Source organism: Falco rusticolus, chromosome 10 (assembly GCF_015220075.1).
Source record: "Falco rusticolus isolate bFalRus1 chromosome 10, bFalRus1.pri, whole genome shotgun sequence".
Classification (NCBI taxonomy): domain Eukaryota; kingdom Metazoa; phylum Chordata; class Aves; order Falconiformes; family Falconidae; genus Falco; species Falco rusticolus.
The window spans coordinates 32555268-32570694 of record NC_051196.1 but is presented as its reverse complement, the minus strand read 5'-3'; the positions used below and the strand labels follow the sequence as shown (position 1 = coordinate 32570694).

Sequence of the window (15427 nt, the reverse complement as noted above, 5' to 3'; positions counted from 1 at the left end):
TGTCCCCTCCTTGTCACTCAGTTGCTCTGGTCTCGATGTTTCCATGCCGCCTTGCTCATGGCCCCTCTCGGGAAGAAGCTCAAGGTCAGAGCGGACTTTTCGGCCTGGTCTGCGTTGCACTGTTGGTGATGATGATAAGAGTGTGTGTGTGTGCTGGTAGGGGGTAGTGGAGGATGGACTGTGGATGCTCGTTGAATCTTTTTGTTCCCAGATGGTGGGACTGGGGCTGGACCATGCCTGTGTCAGCTCACAGAGCTGCACAGCAGAGGCTCTGCAGGGGTACAGGACAGCTCGCCAGGCAAAGCCCCTGGAGGGATGGGAAGGCTGTGACTGTGCCAAACCAGATGGCCCTCGTGTTTGGACCAGCGGCTGTCCCACTAGCCTGTACAGGCATCCCTGGTGGTCTCGGAGCTGAGCTGAGGGTCAGCAGTCTCCTTTGCAAGTCTTTTCAGCTCAAGCAGACCTTGGGGAGGAGGCAGAGGAGATCCTGCCTGTGGGCGCTCACAGGTTTCCAACAGCATACCCAAACTGCTCCTCTGAGGCCACCTCTGTTTTGGCATGATCCCACCTAAGAGAGCCACAGACCTTTTCAGTGAGGACGCCCCATCGTGTCCCATCTGCACCATTGACTCTGGATCCACTGTCTCCCTAAAAATCCCTGGCACCGTTTCCCTGCACTGCCTGTTTCCCAAAGTCTTCCTGCATCTCGAGATGCAGCTGCAACCACCAGGTGTCAAAAGTCCCTGTGCCACAGCCTGTCACTGTCTCCTTTAAGAGACAGGCTCAGCCTTTTGTCCTCTGGCAAAACTGCCCGATGTCCCCACCAAAGCCAGCTTTCACGGATGGAGAAGCCGTCCCGAGCCCAGCATGACTCAAAGCACATGATCCAGCATTGGCAGCGTGTCCTTCCCCTGCAACAGCAGCGTGCCGACAGCATGCTGGAGTGACATATGGCCACTGGCAAGAGGGAGCTGGGATTTCTTTCTCCTGCAAGGAAGCAGGTTGTCATTTGAGTGGAGCACAGACTGTGCTATGAACAGGAGGCAGAGCAGCAGCAGAGCTGCTCCTTTTCGTCAAGCCAAGGCAGGAGGGCCAAGAAGTTTCAGCAGAGAAGGAGGTGTCCAGCATAGCTCTCCAGGCAGGGGGAGGCGGCTCAGCTTGGCAGCCCAGTTCCAGCTTGGCAGGCTGGGGGATGGATGCGGTGGTCCCAGGGCTGGCTGTACAGGCGGCAGACAGGCACCTGGGGCAGTTCAGCTGCCTTTTTTTATGGCTTACAAGTCAAACTGGTGATCAGTAACACCGTAGCAGCTTCCAGGGGTGGGAGCTGGTTTTCTCTGAGAGGCAGGCTGTGCTGGGCTGCCTGTCAGCATCTCTTCTCTCTCCAATCGGCAGAGCCAGGCTGATTTATTTGGAAAGAAAATGTCTCGGTATGCAAACACAATTTTTTCCTTTGCTTCCATCTCTTACCAAGTCTCTCCTGCTCTCTGCCCAGGTCCTGGGAGCCCGGCATCTTCCCAAAAATGGAAGGGGAATTGTTTGTCCATTTGTGGAGGTGGAGGTGTCTGGCGCCGAGTACGACAACGCCAAGCAGAAAACCGAGATCGTGGGTGAGTGGGTTAGCGAAGGGAAGGGAGAGGGGTGTACCACCACTCCTGCCCGCAGCGTGAGCCGCAGAGCCTGCGCTGGGCTGGGGGCTGCCATGCTGTCCATCAGCTCAGCATCAGCCGAGGCGGGCGGCAGGGGCACGGGGCTCGGGGGGGCTGCCTGTTGACAGCAGTGTTTTGTGACTAGCCGACAACGGCCTGAACCCTCTCTGGACGCCGAAGCAGTTCCACTTTCAGGTCAGCAACCCCGACTTTGCCTTCCTCCGCTTCGTGGTGTACGAGGAGGACATGTTCAGCGATGAGAACTTCCTGGCTCAGGCCACCTTCCTGGTGAAAGGCTTGAAGACGGGTAAAGCACTTGGGGAAGCCAGGAGGGGGTGTCATGGTGGTCCTCACCAGTTTGCTAATTGCATCATTAGCCTGGGAGCCACAGAGTTTCACAGGAGGATGCTGTCAGTCCCCAGGCTGGCTCAGTCCCTCCTGTCCCCATGACAGGTCACAGCCCCAACCAGGTAAAGGAAGGAAGAAGCCACTCCTAATAACCCTTGGGGCCAACTGCCACTTGAGGGGAGCTGGGGGAGGGGAGGGCGGTTGGAGAAGACCCGCTTGAGTTCTGTGCCAGGGGACCAACACGTCCGTGCCTGTGCTACAAGTGATGCCGGTGCTGTCTCTGCCACAGGTTTCCGAGCTGTACCCCTGAAGAACAACTACAGCGAGAACCTGGAGTTGGCTTCCCTGCTCGTCAAGATAGACATTTTCCCTAGCAAGGTATGGTGGGTCACGCACGAGAAGGTGACGCTGCTGCAGGGCTGAGGAGCAAAGGCAGCGAGCCCTGCTGGGTGCTGCCCTGTTCGGAGCAGCGATGCTCAGCGTTGCTTGGCGGAGTTTCCAGTGCTGCTCTGTAGTGATGCACAGAGGGTTGGGTGAGATGGCAAGCGCTGGCTTTGCCTCCTGCAGCGAGTCAGGGCGTTTCAGGCAGGGTCCTGCCTGGGCTGCATTTGACCTGCTGGGAAATCCCTGCAGCAAAAGCTAAAGGAGGCAGATTTGCTCCGTTCCAGTCCCTGTCTGCGCTCTGAGGAAGTTACAGCTCAGTATCACGGAGCCTGGCTGGCCTGGGGCTGTCTGCGTTGGCATAAGCAGAGGGCAGGGCTCCTTCAGAGGCAGATGTTTATTTCTTCATTTAAAATGATGCTGGTGTGAGCCAGTGATGGTTGTTAAAGACAGAACAGCTGCATGTTGCAAACCCTAAGACCCCATGAGCCCTGGACACACTGCGTGGCAGCTTGCAGGGCCCTGCACCAGGACTGCTTTTACTAGAAGACTTAGGCTTTGAAATCCCAAGCCCTTTACTACTGTATTTTTTTTCTTTTTGTCTGATCCAAGCAGGAGAATGGCGAAATAAACCTCTTCAGTGCTTCAGCCTTACGGGAACGAGCAGGGGATGCTTCCAATCAGCTGCTGGCGAGCAGAGGCAGAGAGGGGTCCTTCGAGTCGCGGTACCAGCAGCCCTTTGAGGACTTCCGAGTGTCGCAGGAGCAGCTAGCTGACCACTTTGAGAGCCGGGAGCGAAGGTGTGCCAGCACTCACTGAGCTCCTCCCAGCACGAGACACCCCCCCCAGCATTTAGTCTCCTTGGTGGAGGCAGACAAACAGCCTCCCAGTAACCCAGAGCGGAGCTGCAGCCTTGTTTGCTGCATGAAAACTCTAAATATCAGTACGAAAGTTGTGCCAGTCCTTTGGGAAATCGCTGCTTTGGGTTCTCTGGGAGGAGGGTGGGACACAGAGCTGAGCCCCTGCTTTCCTCCTTCCTTTTGACACTGGCATTGCCCATCATTATCCCTCGGTCAGCCTGAGCCATGTCCCTTCTCTGTGCCCCCTGCAGGGTACTGCGGAGGACCCGGGTCAACGGGGACAACCGGCTGTAGCCCATCTCGGCGGGCGAAAGCACCTCCAGTGCTTGTGAATCTCACGGCACGCTGTGAACTGGTTTCTATGGAAACGGCACTGCTATGGCCTACTTTCAGGCAGCTTTTCCAGTTTCTCTGCTGAAGTGTGTTCGAGTGGAGAACTAAAAAAAAAAAAAAAAAAAAAAAATTGGAAAAAACCCAAACCCCTAACCAACCCCAAACACCCACCAACCTTCACCACCAAGCCCTTAACGAAGCGTAGCGATGCGTACAGCCTGCCAGCCGCCGAGGTGAGAGACGAAACTGTCTATAATCACACAGAAAGAGACCCAAAACCCCCCAACCAGCCCTCCACCGTCGCTGTTCCGCCTGTGCTCCCAGAGATCCCGCTCCTGCGCCGCTGCTGGAGGCCCGTTGCAGCCATCCTCTGGGTGAGGGGGCACGTCAGCCACCCAGGCAGCCAATATCTTCTGTCCTGGCGGCATCGCATCTACCTACCTGTATAGCCACTGCCTATGGGTCCAGTAGTGAAACTCTACATTTACAAGGCCGCTCTAGCTTTAAACGACAATAAAAGTGTCAGTATTACACGCGTGGTGTCTCAGGTGTCTGGCAGTTTGCCCCCCTAGTGTTTCAGGGGGGAGCTGGGGTGGCTGCACTGCTCCCCCCATCCTCCTGGCTTTAGGCGGGGGGTTGCAGCTACTGGGGGGAGAAATAACCAGGAGGGGCCCCAGGTTTAATGTTCACTCAAAAGGGTAAAATCAGGGTATGTGCTACAGCTCACCATGCTTTTCTGAACCAGACTGGGGACAAGCAGTTACTCCAGGCTGCAGAAGGGCTCCTAGGACGAAGGTACTTGGGCTCTGGCACGCTGCTGGGTCGGTCACTTGTGGTCTTACCCTGCAGGTAAGTTGTCATGCTTTTAAAACAAATGGGAGGGTTGTGACTGAGCATTCCCCCCTCCCCACCAAGCAGCTGGGGTGCATGGGGAGGGCTGTGCCCTGCACAGGGCAGTTCTCGCTGTTGTGCGCTGGTAGCACTGGGCACAAGGGCACCATCATGGACTTCCCCGAACCTAAGTGCAATCACCAGTCAACTCACATTTATCTTTTACGCTCTTTATTTAGGAACAACCAAAAATGTCTGGTTTCATTTCAACAAACTGTACAAGCAAGCTCTTCCCCTCGCCCACCCTCACATCCACATATACAAAAGGAAGGGAAACTTGCCATTCACTTCTCAGAAGTGGCATTGTTGCTACAGGGAGTTCTCGCCCTCAGAATAAGAGCAGGTAAAGTCCATAGCAGGTACAAGCTACCCTAGCCCTAGTAATAGCTACAGCCCACAATCACAGGCAGCTTCACTTTTTTTTCCTCTTGAAAACCTTTACCAAAAGTAAAAACTATTTCCTGTCTCACACGATTGCCAAGGTGACCATCTAAAATTGTGGTCTTAAAAAAAAACACAATTAATAACCCCACTGGAACCCCCCACACCTCCCTGGTACAAAGACGGTTTACACAGCAGAGCCCTCGCTCTGCTCCCTAGCTGCACGGCCACCCTTATGAAAGGTCCCGTTGCAGCTACAATTACATTTTCCTTTGGATAAATCCAAGCAAAAATTCCAGGTCATTCAGCACCAGCATGATTTCTAAATAATAATTAAAAAAAAAAAAAAAAAAAAAAGAGACCCCGTTAGGCTGACTTTGTGGTCTGCTGAGAAACAAAGTGATCAACACACTGTTCCCAAAGTCTCTCTTTTAGTGCAATGTTAGTATGTGCAAGGGGAATCACAGCCACGTACCCATAACACCACCACGAGCCAGATGGGGCAGAGAGAAAGTGCAATTTTAGCAAGACGTTTTCTATGCCGTGGATTCCTAGCCCAACCTTCACTAGCACCAGTAAGCAAGAGTCCTCCTAATACCACCTTCCACCAGTACAGGGAAAAAGTGGCTTTAATTGTGCCATCAAAATATGGCCAGCGTCAGCCAACAGAGCACTCTTTACTGGAACAGGTGATAACATGAAAACAAAAAAAGAAATAAAAAAAAAAAAATCACTGCTTAGGTAACAGAGCTCCCTTGCTCTGCTTTAAAGTTTTGCGACGCTGATCCAGCATTCCTGGCAGGGACCACTGCCAGTAAAACATACAGCAGAAACTAAACTTGATAAAAAGAAGTACAGCTTGCAAGTGTCTCACCCCCCCTCCATTTGCAGTGTTGCCTAATCTTACCCTGCTGGTTTTATGATCAACTGAGAAATTACAACAGAGCTTACTGCCATGAGCTGAATCACATCAGGCCACCAATTCATTTGACAAGAGCAAAGCCAAAATTACCTGGGCAACAGGAGAGCGAAGTTTACATCCGTTTTAAATACTATCAACTTGACTGGAAGGTGCATCATTGTATTAACTTTCTTATTTCTGCCTAAGTGCTGAAAATCATCTTTCTCTTCTGATTCCCAGTGACCCAGCCTCCAAATATCACCTTCTGATCAGGTTACCTCTGTAACGTCTCCAAGAGAGGGGCTGCAGAGAAGACAGAATACAACACTTCTACCCCTGACCAAAAATCGTTGCTTCTCATTAAAAAAATAATAAATAAATACCCCATCCCAAATGGAAAACCAGCCTTCTACAGCCTCCTCTTCCTCCTGAACAGACATGGGACACCTAGCAAAAATTAATCAAGCAGGTTCCTTGCAGCTCCAGCTTCTGTGCGAGCATCGCCTGAGCAGGTTAAGGCTCTGCATTCAGCTGTGGGCTTCTCTTGGTGACCAACGCAAGCCCCTGGCAGGGAGGGGACATGCTGCTGTGCTAAATACCTGTGGCTGGACCTCTGCAGGCATTTGCTGGATGCCATGCATCGAAGCAATCACCTGTGCTCAATCCTGTCACCTCGGCTGTGGGCCAGTGGAAATAGGAGCCTGTGAATTATCGGGGTTTTAGCATTCTGCTCAAAAAAAAAAAAGGGAAAAAACCCCCAGAATGGTCTCCAGGATGTTAATTAAGGAGCTGAAAAATAAGCTACCCAAATAAAACACACAGCCATGTCTAGAAATCTCATGGCAGGGCCTGCTGACATGAATGAATGAAGTAACTGTTCCTTGCATCAGGAGAACCAGCAGCCACTTACATGAGCAAGCCAGGTACAGCACAAATCAGCGTTTCAGGTTATTAAGCAATTGGATTGTGTCCTTAATCTAAGCAGCCTCAGAGATGTAAGTAACAAGATTCACGTGGATTAAAAATGATAGTTACTACTGTGCCTGTCGAGCCCAAGCTCACACATGGTGGGTGGAGGTAAAAAATTTCATTTCCCTTCCTTGCTGATGCTGGCTACATGACCTCTCTCTTACACCCCTCCTTTCAAGTCATATAGTCATCTTTGATTAGATGATGATAAATATTCACACACTGTAGAACTGTGGTGACACTTCCTCTTAACACCAGAAGAGCTGCTGCTGGGACTGTCAAGCCACCTCTCAATTTTTCCTTTCAGTTTCAGATGCAAACACATTCCTAATGTCCTGCACCAAAACCTGAATCTATTTGGAGAGGACACCTGCTTCTCCTCAGCTTCAAAAACGATGCAATAGGGAAACAGAGGACCACAGACCCTTAAAAAATCTTCAGCTTATACTTTCATGGAGATTTCAAGTCAACTAAAAAATGCAGATAACAAGGAATGTAGGAGTTAGAAAGGGAACTCGATTACTTTTTTGTTTTTCTGTCTCTAAATCTTACCCTCCCCACGCAATGGGGCTTGCCAGCCCAGTTGCTGCGTCCGAGGGGAGTCTGAATGGAACCACTTTTTAAAATTCCTCCGACCCAAAAGAAAGAAAACTCCTGCTGTGCTTGTATGAATGCATGGAGACAAAGCTCAAAAACCTCAGCAGCTTCCAACCCTCAAGGCTGGTTTTTCTGTGTACACTGGGAAATTCTCCCTCTAGCTCACAAGACTTCTCTTTTCAGTTTTTCTGGAAAACTGGCCGAATACAATCCAAGTGCAAAAACTTCCAGCTAGTGCACGGAAAAATGGTTTGAAGGGACCATTTCATATCATAGTCCTCAAGCATTTCTGTAGATGGAGCGGGGATCACTCTTCCAATTAGCCATAGACCTTTAAGTGTACACCAAAAATCCCACAGAAAATCACCTTGAATGGGCAAACTACACTTCCAACACGTTTATATAGCAAGTAGTTAGTAAAAGTGTACATTTTTAATGTACATCTTAATGCAATAAAGAATCAATGGCATATCTGAACTGTATATATGTGTACTTAAATAAACCTGCATGTACATAGACACTAGAGAGTAAATTGACCTACCTGTATTTGTTCTCTGAAGGTAACACCGTACATACACTCATACTCTTGGGCCGCACGACTCCCAGATCTGCTACCTCTGGCTCTAGGACCACCCAGATTCTCCCCTCGCCTGGAACATTTTGGGGTGTGCAGGATTGTGCCCGTGAGGGTGAACCCCTGGAGCTCTGGCTGTCTCCGCAGCGCAGCCACCCCTGCTTTCCCAGAGGAGAGCCGCGGGGCTGCTGCCCACCTGGGCGACAGGAGGCAGAGGGGGGATTGCTGCCAGTTATGCCTCCAACCACGGCGTGGCCAGCACTAGTGCTTCCAAAGAGAAAGAAATTGAGGGAGCCTGGTGTCACAGCAGGGTGTTCTGGGTCAACGCCACCCCGGCTCGAAGCATTTGGGGGATTCATCAGCCTGCCAAGGGAGGGCTGCAGGGTGGGTGCCTGCCTCCGAGCACATCACCCCCGGCTCTCTTCAGGGTGCAGGTCATCTCCTTCTGAAGCAAATGCTTGCTCCTGGCCGTGTGGGTTTCACCATGGGCCAGCGGAGCGACATGAGCTCAGGCGCAGGCACCTACCATGCAGGCACGTACCGCCAGGCGGGAGAAAGCCCTCACTCTTGTAAAGCCCTGAGCAGATAAAGTTGAGCAAGGCGGCCTCTTAAACAGGGGACGAAGAAAGAATTGGAAAAGCAAGGACAATTAAAGGTAGAAATCAGACACCATCTTTGGAAGAGGTTCTGAAAGAGCTTTTTTGTTTTTAAACCAGATTTTTTTGTAAATCTCTGGATCCGATCCTTTGGGGTTTGCTACCCACCCTTCTAATAAATATCATTTACCACCAACAATAAAGTCTCCCACATTAAAAAGCTCTCACTAAATAAAAACCTTCTACTGAAAAAGCTTGGCTGAGTTAGTTTGGCAAAAATAAGGAGCTATGACTACTCTCCATAAATACATCAGCGGATAAACACCAAAAACTATTTAAGTTAAAGGACAATGTTGGCTCCAAAACAAACCAGGAATGAACCAGCCATGAATTAATTCAAACTAGAAATTTAAATAAAGTTTCTAACCATTCAAAGGCAGTGAAGTTCTGGAATAGCCTTCCAAGAGCAACAGTGAAGGCAAGACATGGAACCAATTTTGAGCTGGGATTTGATTAGCTTGTGACAGAATGGTCTGACACAGCATTTGGCTGGAATATTCAGCTCAAGAGTTTCCCTTCCAGACCTTGTTTTCTGTTAGAAAAGAATATTAAAAAAATCTTCAAATAGTTGCATCACACAGCAACCACCCAAGACAACATGGGCACATAAAAAATGTACAGGTACTGGCAAACAGGAAGGTTAAATGGGAAATTTATTTTGCTGTTTCGCCAGAACTGTTGCAGATGGACTGGGGAAAAAATGGAAAAAAAAGAGGAGGGAAAAAAAAAAGAAAAAGAAAAAGACTGGAACAAACACTTGAAGTTACCAGCGCTGCTGCAGGAGGATCTGTCATGTAGTGCTGCAACAGGGAAACTTCCTGATTGCAGAAGAGCTGCTGCCTCGCCAATCCCTTGGAGACGACAATGACTTGAACCACTTGCACAGCAACGCTACGTATTCTCTGTGTTTGTTCTCTGAAGAACAGCTTGTTCTCTCTGAACAATGAAAAGGATTCCAGGTCAGGATGGAAAAATTATTATATGCTAGTTCTCAGTGATTAAAGGGAGCCTTGGAGATTTAATAGCCTGCTACAGTCAGTCTCCAAGAGTGCAGGGGAAAATATTCTAGCCAGCAAGGGACAAATGACACCAAACTCCATCACCTGGGTTGTCTGGGCCTGGGAACCTGCTCCTTATTGGAGAGTATGCAATGCGAAATCTAACCTCGTCCACAGGGATGAAAATCTCACTCAACTCCCACTGGACTTCAATGCAAGACTGGCAGTTTTGTTCTCAGACACCTTTCCTTTCCTAACACACACACACTTGTGTGCCCGCAAAGCCCTACATTGCCAGGGCTTAAGGACCAGAAAGGGTGGAGAGGATATATGCAGCCATGCCAACCTTTAGAGAACAAACACCTTAACAGACAGATGCAAAAAAAAAAAAAAAAAAAAAAAAAAAAAAAAGGAAAAAAGAAAAAAGTACTGTGCCATGATAGTCCATATCTAAGCAATGACCTAATGACCTTGTTTACACAATGTCTGAGATTTGTTATGCTTGTATAGGCAGCTGTAGGCATCGGTATATGAATATGAAATCTGAAAGTCTGTCCACTGTAAAGCAAACAAGAGCATCCTATTTCCTGGGTGCAAGCTGAGCCCCCGCCTCTGCCAGCTCTCAGCCATCTCCTCGGCTGGGCCACCGAGAGCTCTGCACTAAGTGCCCAGTTTTTGCACACATGCTCTCTCGTGTGCTGTGCTCAAAGGTCTCATTTATGGCAGTGCTTTATCACCATGTCCTGCTCCTGAGGTTTGGATCAGGCCGGCCCATGGGTTTCTTAAAGACCAAAAACTTCTTCTCAAGGGTAAGAGTGGATCCTCCAGGGCTGGTGGTTTGAGTTCAGTCTGTTTCTGAAAAAGAACAGAGGTGTCAGAGACACGCCAGCTCACCACAGGGGCCTGCAACCCAGCTGGGGTGCTGGGTGGGGAGGAAGGGGTGCAGGAGTGCCTTGGGATGGGCAAAATTGGGAGCCTTGATGAAGTCAGCTGTGGAGAATGGCTAGCTCCATTCAGAGGAAACCCAAAATCCTCATGAGAGTGGAGCTGGGCTTTGGCCAGCAGCAGGGCTAAGGAGGGACCGAGCCTGCAGCGGTCCAAAGCCATGCACCCTTGCTGAGCACCTCCTGTCTCTGTGCCATCAGGGGTGACGGGCCAACCTCGCTCTGGGTGGCATAAAGCCACACTCGGAGGGTGCTATAGCATGGCCATCTCCGTGACATGGGCACAAAAGCCGGCCCACCACCCTTCCCCACACCGCTCCTCCTGCAGCCGCTGCCCAGCAGAGTGCACGGGGCAACATCCAGACCTCTCAGATGCAAGAAGGGCAGCTGCGAACCCACCCTCCACCTCCTCCAAATTAGACGGGGGAGGGAAGCAATGAATTGTAGTTGATTTTTGTAATTTATTTATTTTTTTAAGGCCTGCAGCCACGGCAGAGGTGTGGGGGGAAGCTCCAAAGCAAGGCAGTGCGGCTGGAGAAGATCCCAGCTGCCCAGCACGCCAGCAAGGGGCTGCGTGCCTGGAGCAGTCGAGGGGCTGCACAGCCCACGGCGGGACTGGGCCAGCGCTCGGCCATCCCCATCTGGTGGGAAGCCCGCCAGGGAGGAAACGGCCCCCAGCTGCACTTCTGAAGAGCCCACGGAGGGCTTGGAAACCAGCTCTCCTCTCCTCCACACGCGCATGCACACGCACACGGCTTTCAAAAGTGAGTCCTGGAGGAGGGGTAGGGCCAGCAGCCGTAAACACCAGTCCTCCACGTCCTCTCTCTCCTTGCAGCCTCCATCTTCATCAGCCAAGCCCTGCCACAAGCCAAACAAGGATGCTCACATCTGGAGAGCTGGCGGTGGGAGAGGGAAGGGAGGAGGCTCTTGCCCGCACAGGCAGGCAGGGGTTATGGCCGCAGCCCGAGGCCAGGGGGAAGCACGGAAGGAGCTGGTGGCATGGGACACAGCAGCCAGGCCTCTTACTCCCCAAACGCCCATCCCCTTCATGCGTAAGCCCAAGGGCCACCTTCCCCTGGGGTGGGTAAAGGGACCAGGCACTCCTGCTGGTTTTACTTGGGTTTAAAATAAAGCCAGGACTTGGCCTCTGAGCAGAGCCAGCAGCCAGTGACCAAGGCAGGCAGGGGCAGGCAGCGGTACCTCACCAGACCTTCCCTCACCCTCCTTCCCTAGCCCCCCCTTTCCCAGAGGGAGTTCCTCCCTGCTTCCTCAGTTAAATCCCAAACAGCAGGACCGGACACTAAACCCTTGCCTAAAGCCTCCGCTTCCCAAATGGCAAACGCCCAGTGCCCCGAGCTTGCCCAGACCCTCCCGCAGGGCCGGCGCTGCCCGAGGCGGGGGCCTTACCGAGCCGCGCAGCGGGCGGCGGGCCAGGGGCATCGGGGGTCCCGGCGCTGCCCTCCTGGCCGCCCGGCTCCCACGACTCGCCGCTCTCCGACACCTCTGAGCTGGCTTCGCACGGCCCTTTGCGGCTTCCCGCCGCCTTGCCGGCACAGGCCTCCTCGGGGCCGGGCCCCCTGCTCTCCTCCTCCGCCTTCACGGCGAACCACACCTTGAGCTGCTGGGCGCTGAGGTGGGAGCGCTCGCAGAGCCCGGGCACGTCCTCCTCCCGCAGCCCCTTGTGCTTCTCGTAGTAGTCCTCCAGCACCTCCCGGCCAGCGGGGCTGACCTCCACCAGCCCCGGGGGGAAGACCCCCCGCCTGTAGTTCTCATACCACTTCAGCTGCCCATTCTTGTAGCCATACCGGCTGTCCCCGAACCAGCGAATGACCTCGGCCCGTGGCAAACCCGTCTGGGAAACGATGGCGTCGTACTCCTGGTTTGTGGGCCGCTGGGTCTGCACGAACATTTGCTTCAGCAGGTGCCGCTGCTGGGCCGTTTTTTTAAAGTTCAGTTTGGTTTTTGGAGGGGTGGGTGGTCTGCTGGAGCTGCCATCCCCTTTCTCATTTGCGCCGGTCCCCGGTAATTCGCCTTTGCCATTGGACTCAGTCACTCGCAGGTTTTTCAGGTTGATTTTGATGGGACTCACTTTCCGCTCCATGGAGTTGGGGTTGTTGCCAGAGGCGTCGACTGAGCCGTTCTCGCCCGCGGCCCTCAGCTCATCCAAGGAGTCTTCTCCTTCCCCACCACCATTCTCCACCTCCTCCTCCTCCTGCCGAGCCGCCTCCTCCACTTTCTTATTTTCCTCTGCCACCTTCTTCTTCCTCCTCTCCGAGAACCAGCTATCGATCTCCCTCCGTGTCATCTTTGTTTCCCCCCTCAGGCGGTTCACCTCTTCCTCTGCGGGAAGTGGATTTTGGGCAAAACTGCTCTCCAGGGCCTTCAGCTGCTCCGGCGCCCGCTCCTTGTACTTGGTGGGTGTGAAGTCGGGCGCCTGGTGCCATGACTGCCGCCGCGGCGGGGGGTGAGGGGCCGGCGTGGCCACCGCCGCTGCAGGGCTCAGCTCGGCTCCTCTGGGTGAGACATCGAAGGGTATTTCAGACAAGGAATCAAGAGCGCTGTCTCCAGGGAAGACGGCTCGGCCGCCTCTCACGTTCCTGTAGTGGTACCGCCTATCGCTGAACCATTTTCGAATCTCCTTGGTAGACAGGCCCGTGATTTTTGTCAGCCGCTCAACTTCGGCCTGGCCAGGGAACTGGTTTCTGCAGAAGCTGCCTTTCAAGGCTGAGAGCTGCTCGTGGGACTTCTTGTTTTTGTACATGTTGGGATCCAGGAAGGTCTGCGAGGAGATCGCCGGGCAGGCAGTGAGCAGCGACTGGGCGCTGTTGACCACTTTCACCCCCGACGTGTTGCTGGAGGTCACCGTGCTGTGCTGTGCCACCGGCTGTGGCTTGGGGACAGAAGTCACCGCCAAGCTGAAGGAGGAGCTAGTGCCCTTCAACCCGTTCGCCATGATGGGCTGCGTGACCAGCAGCCCCCCCGTCCCCTCCGGCTGCCCCACCACGTGGCCTGGTAAAGTTGCCTGAATAAGATGGGGTACGCTCCCAGGATTCGCAACCAGCGGTGTGTTCAAAACTGTAATGGTGGGTTGCGGCACAGACTGAATAACAGTGTTGAACATCTTCTTTCTGGCATCTTCGATCTCCTCTGGTGACCAGCTGATGCCCTGCTTCAGCCTCTGGGCAGTGAACCAGATCTTCAGCTGCTCTTCTGGGTACTTCGTCACCACGGTCAAGTAGCAGAGCTCAGCTTTGGTGGGGTAGGGAAACTTGTGGAAAGAGTTTTTCAGGAAGCTGTTGGAGTCCATGGCAGCGTTGTATGTGGGAATGCTGCTCAGGGGAATCATCACCTTGGGAAGGGACTTGGACGTAGGTAGCTGCTGATGCAGCGGGGGTTGCTGTTGCAGTGACACAAGTTGTGCAACACCCGCCTGCAGAACAGGCACGTTTCCTATGATGGAGCCATTCGCTATATGAGATGATTTTGTCGAACCTGCAGTGGGCTGGCTGGCTGGCACAGACCCGTTTGGGAATGAATGCTCCCCGTCTTTTGCCTCCGACTCACTGCCCAGCTGACTTGACACATTCTCCTTCAGCGTGTGGATTTTTTTGGCCTCGGGTTTACCTTTCATTATCTTCATGATGGGGGTTTTGGTAATGATAATTTCAGACTGACCGTCTGCCCCTTCTTCAGCAACCTCTCCCGGCAGATCATGGCTGCTGGCGGCCTCGCAGAGACTTTGCTCCACAGTTGTGTGATTGTCTTGCTTAGCCACCCTCCAGATAAAACTCGTTTCACCAGCGTGCGACTCTGCATTGTGGTGAGAGAGCCCTTCATGGCTGTTTGCCAGAAACTTGCATGCAACACATGCAAACGCAGGGTCTTTGCTAAAGTCTGAGTGCTCAGAATCCAAGTGCCCAAAGAAGTGATGAACGTCTTGAGATCCAAAGTCACAAGACTTACAGATGTAAGTGTCGCTATCTGCAACACCACGGTGCCCGTTAGACAAAGCTCCGTTATTGCTGTTACTGGCACCAGTATCACCAGCTGCTGGCCCTTCCACAGGAGCATCTTGTTGCGTTCCTTCACGATCCTCTTCTACAGCATCCAGTTCAGTCTCCTGAAGCACCAGTGTTTTTACTGGTATCATGCAGGGAGTTGTGGATTTTCTTTTGCTAGCCATCACTACGATTGATCCAGATTATTATTTTTCTTCCATTTAATTTAAATTCAAATTTAAAAAGCACTGCTGCAAGTGCTCTGTGGCCTAGATTCCAGAAATTTCATGACGTCCCAAGGAGTTGTTGTCAAACGTTGACAAATGTTCATATTTGCCACTGAACCTGAGGACAAGGAGAAAGAGGAGGAGTTAGTTCCCTTGGCATTAGACAAAGCACAACTGTCCTGGTATTTAACTGTTTTACTCGATAAATCATTTTCAGCCTCTCTCGCTGGAAAAATTTAACTTGACCTTGGATTTAGCACGTACAGCCTATGAGTTACCTGTTTAAAAATGAACACACAAACATGTCTTTCTTATTGCCCGCATCAAATTCTCATTTGAGGAGGAAAACCACCCAAATCCCCCTTCAGCCTGCCCTGCCAAGACCCCTCACCAGTGTTTCGATGGGCCGAGCAGTGCCTGGGCTCCCTGGCTCAGCAGCGCGTCGGAGGCAATACCAGGCAGGGTCACCCTGGGAAAGCTGCCTGCTTTCCATCAGAAAAACCTGATGAAAAATCAACACGTTCCCCACAGAACATTTCAATTTCTTCAAAATCAGCATTTTTCAACCATCCTGTCGGGGAGTTTCTCACCAGCTCAAGGCACCGTGCCTGTGCCAAAAGCCTCTGCTTGCAGAGATGCCTGGAGCCGCGGGGAGCAAGGCATCTGCAGCCCAGTCCCCGTATTTTAGCACTCCTCGCTCAGCAAGCCTGCAAAGCATTTGTG

At 52.2% G+C, this 15427-nt stretch overlaps 2 protein-coding genes across 8 annotated transcripts in view; one reads left to right on the top strand and one right to left on the bottom strand.

Annotated features, from left to right (window-relative positions):
- The window catches only part of PLCG1 (phospholipase C gamma 1), a 48898-nt gene extending 44797 nt beyond the window's left edge, over positions 1-4101 (top strand). For 2 of the 4 annotated variants that reach the window (XM_037402853.1, XM_037402852.1), the window contains exons 28-32: positions 1493-1607; positions 1792-1953; positions 2284-2372; positions 2991-3175; positions 3487-4101. In XM_037402853.1, the coding sequence (XP_037258750.1) occupies positions 1493-1607; positions 1792-1953; positions 2284-2372; positions 2991-3175; positions 3487-3529 (594 nt within the window). In that variant the 3' untranslated portion in view covers positions 3530-4101. Of the gene's footprint in view, positions 1-1492; positions 1608-1791; positions 1954-2283; positions 2373-2987; positions 3176-3486 lie in introns of all 4 variants that reach the window. The other 2 variants (XM_037402851.1, XM_037402850.1) reach the window with 1 other exon arrangement.
- Positions 4102-4613: 512 nt separating this feature from the next.
- ZHX3 (zinc fingers and homeoboxes 3) overlaps positions 4614-15427 on the bottom strand; it is a 50401-nt gene continuing 39587 nt past the window's right edge. For 3 of the 4 annotated variants that reach the window (XM_037402543.1, XM_037402542.1, XM_037402544.1), the window contains 2 exons: positions 11887-14822; positions 4614-10390 (listed from right to left, as the gene is read on the bottom strand). In XM_037402543.1, coding sequence (XP_037258440.1) covers positions 10380-10390; positions 11887-14662 — 2787 coding nt within the window. In that variant the 5' untranslated portion in view covers positions 14663-14822 and the 3' untranslated portion in view covers positions 4614-10379. The other variant, XM_037402545.1, reaches the window with a different exon arrangement.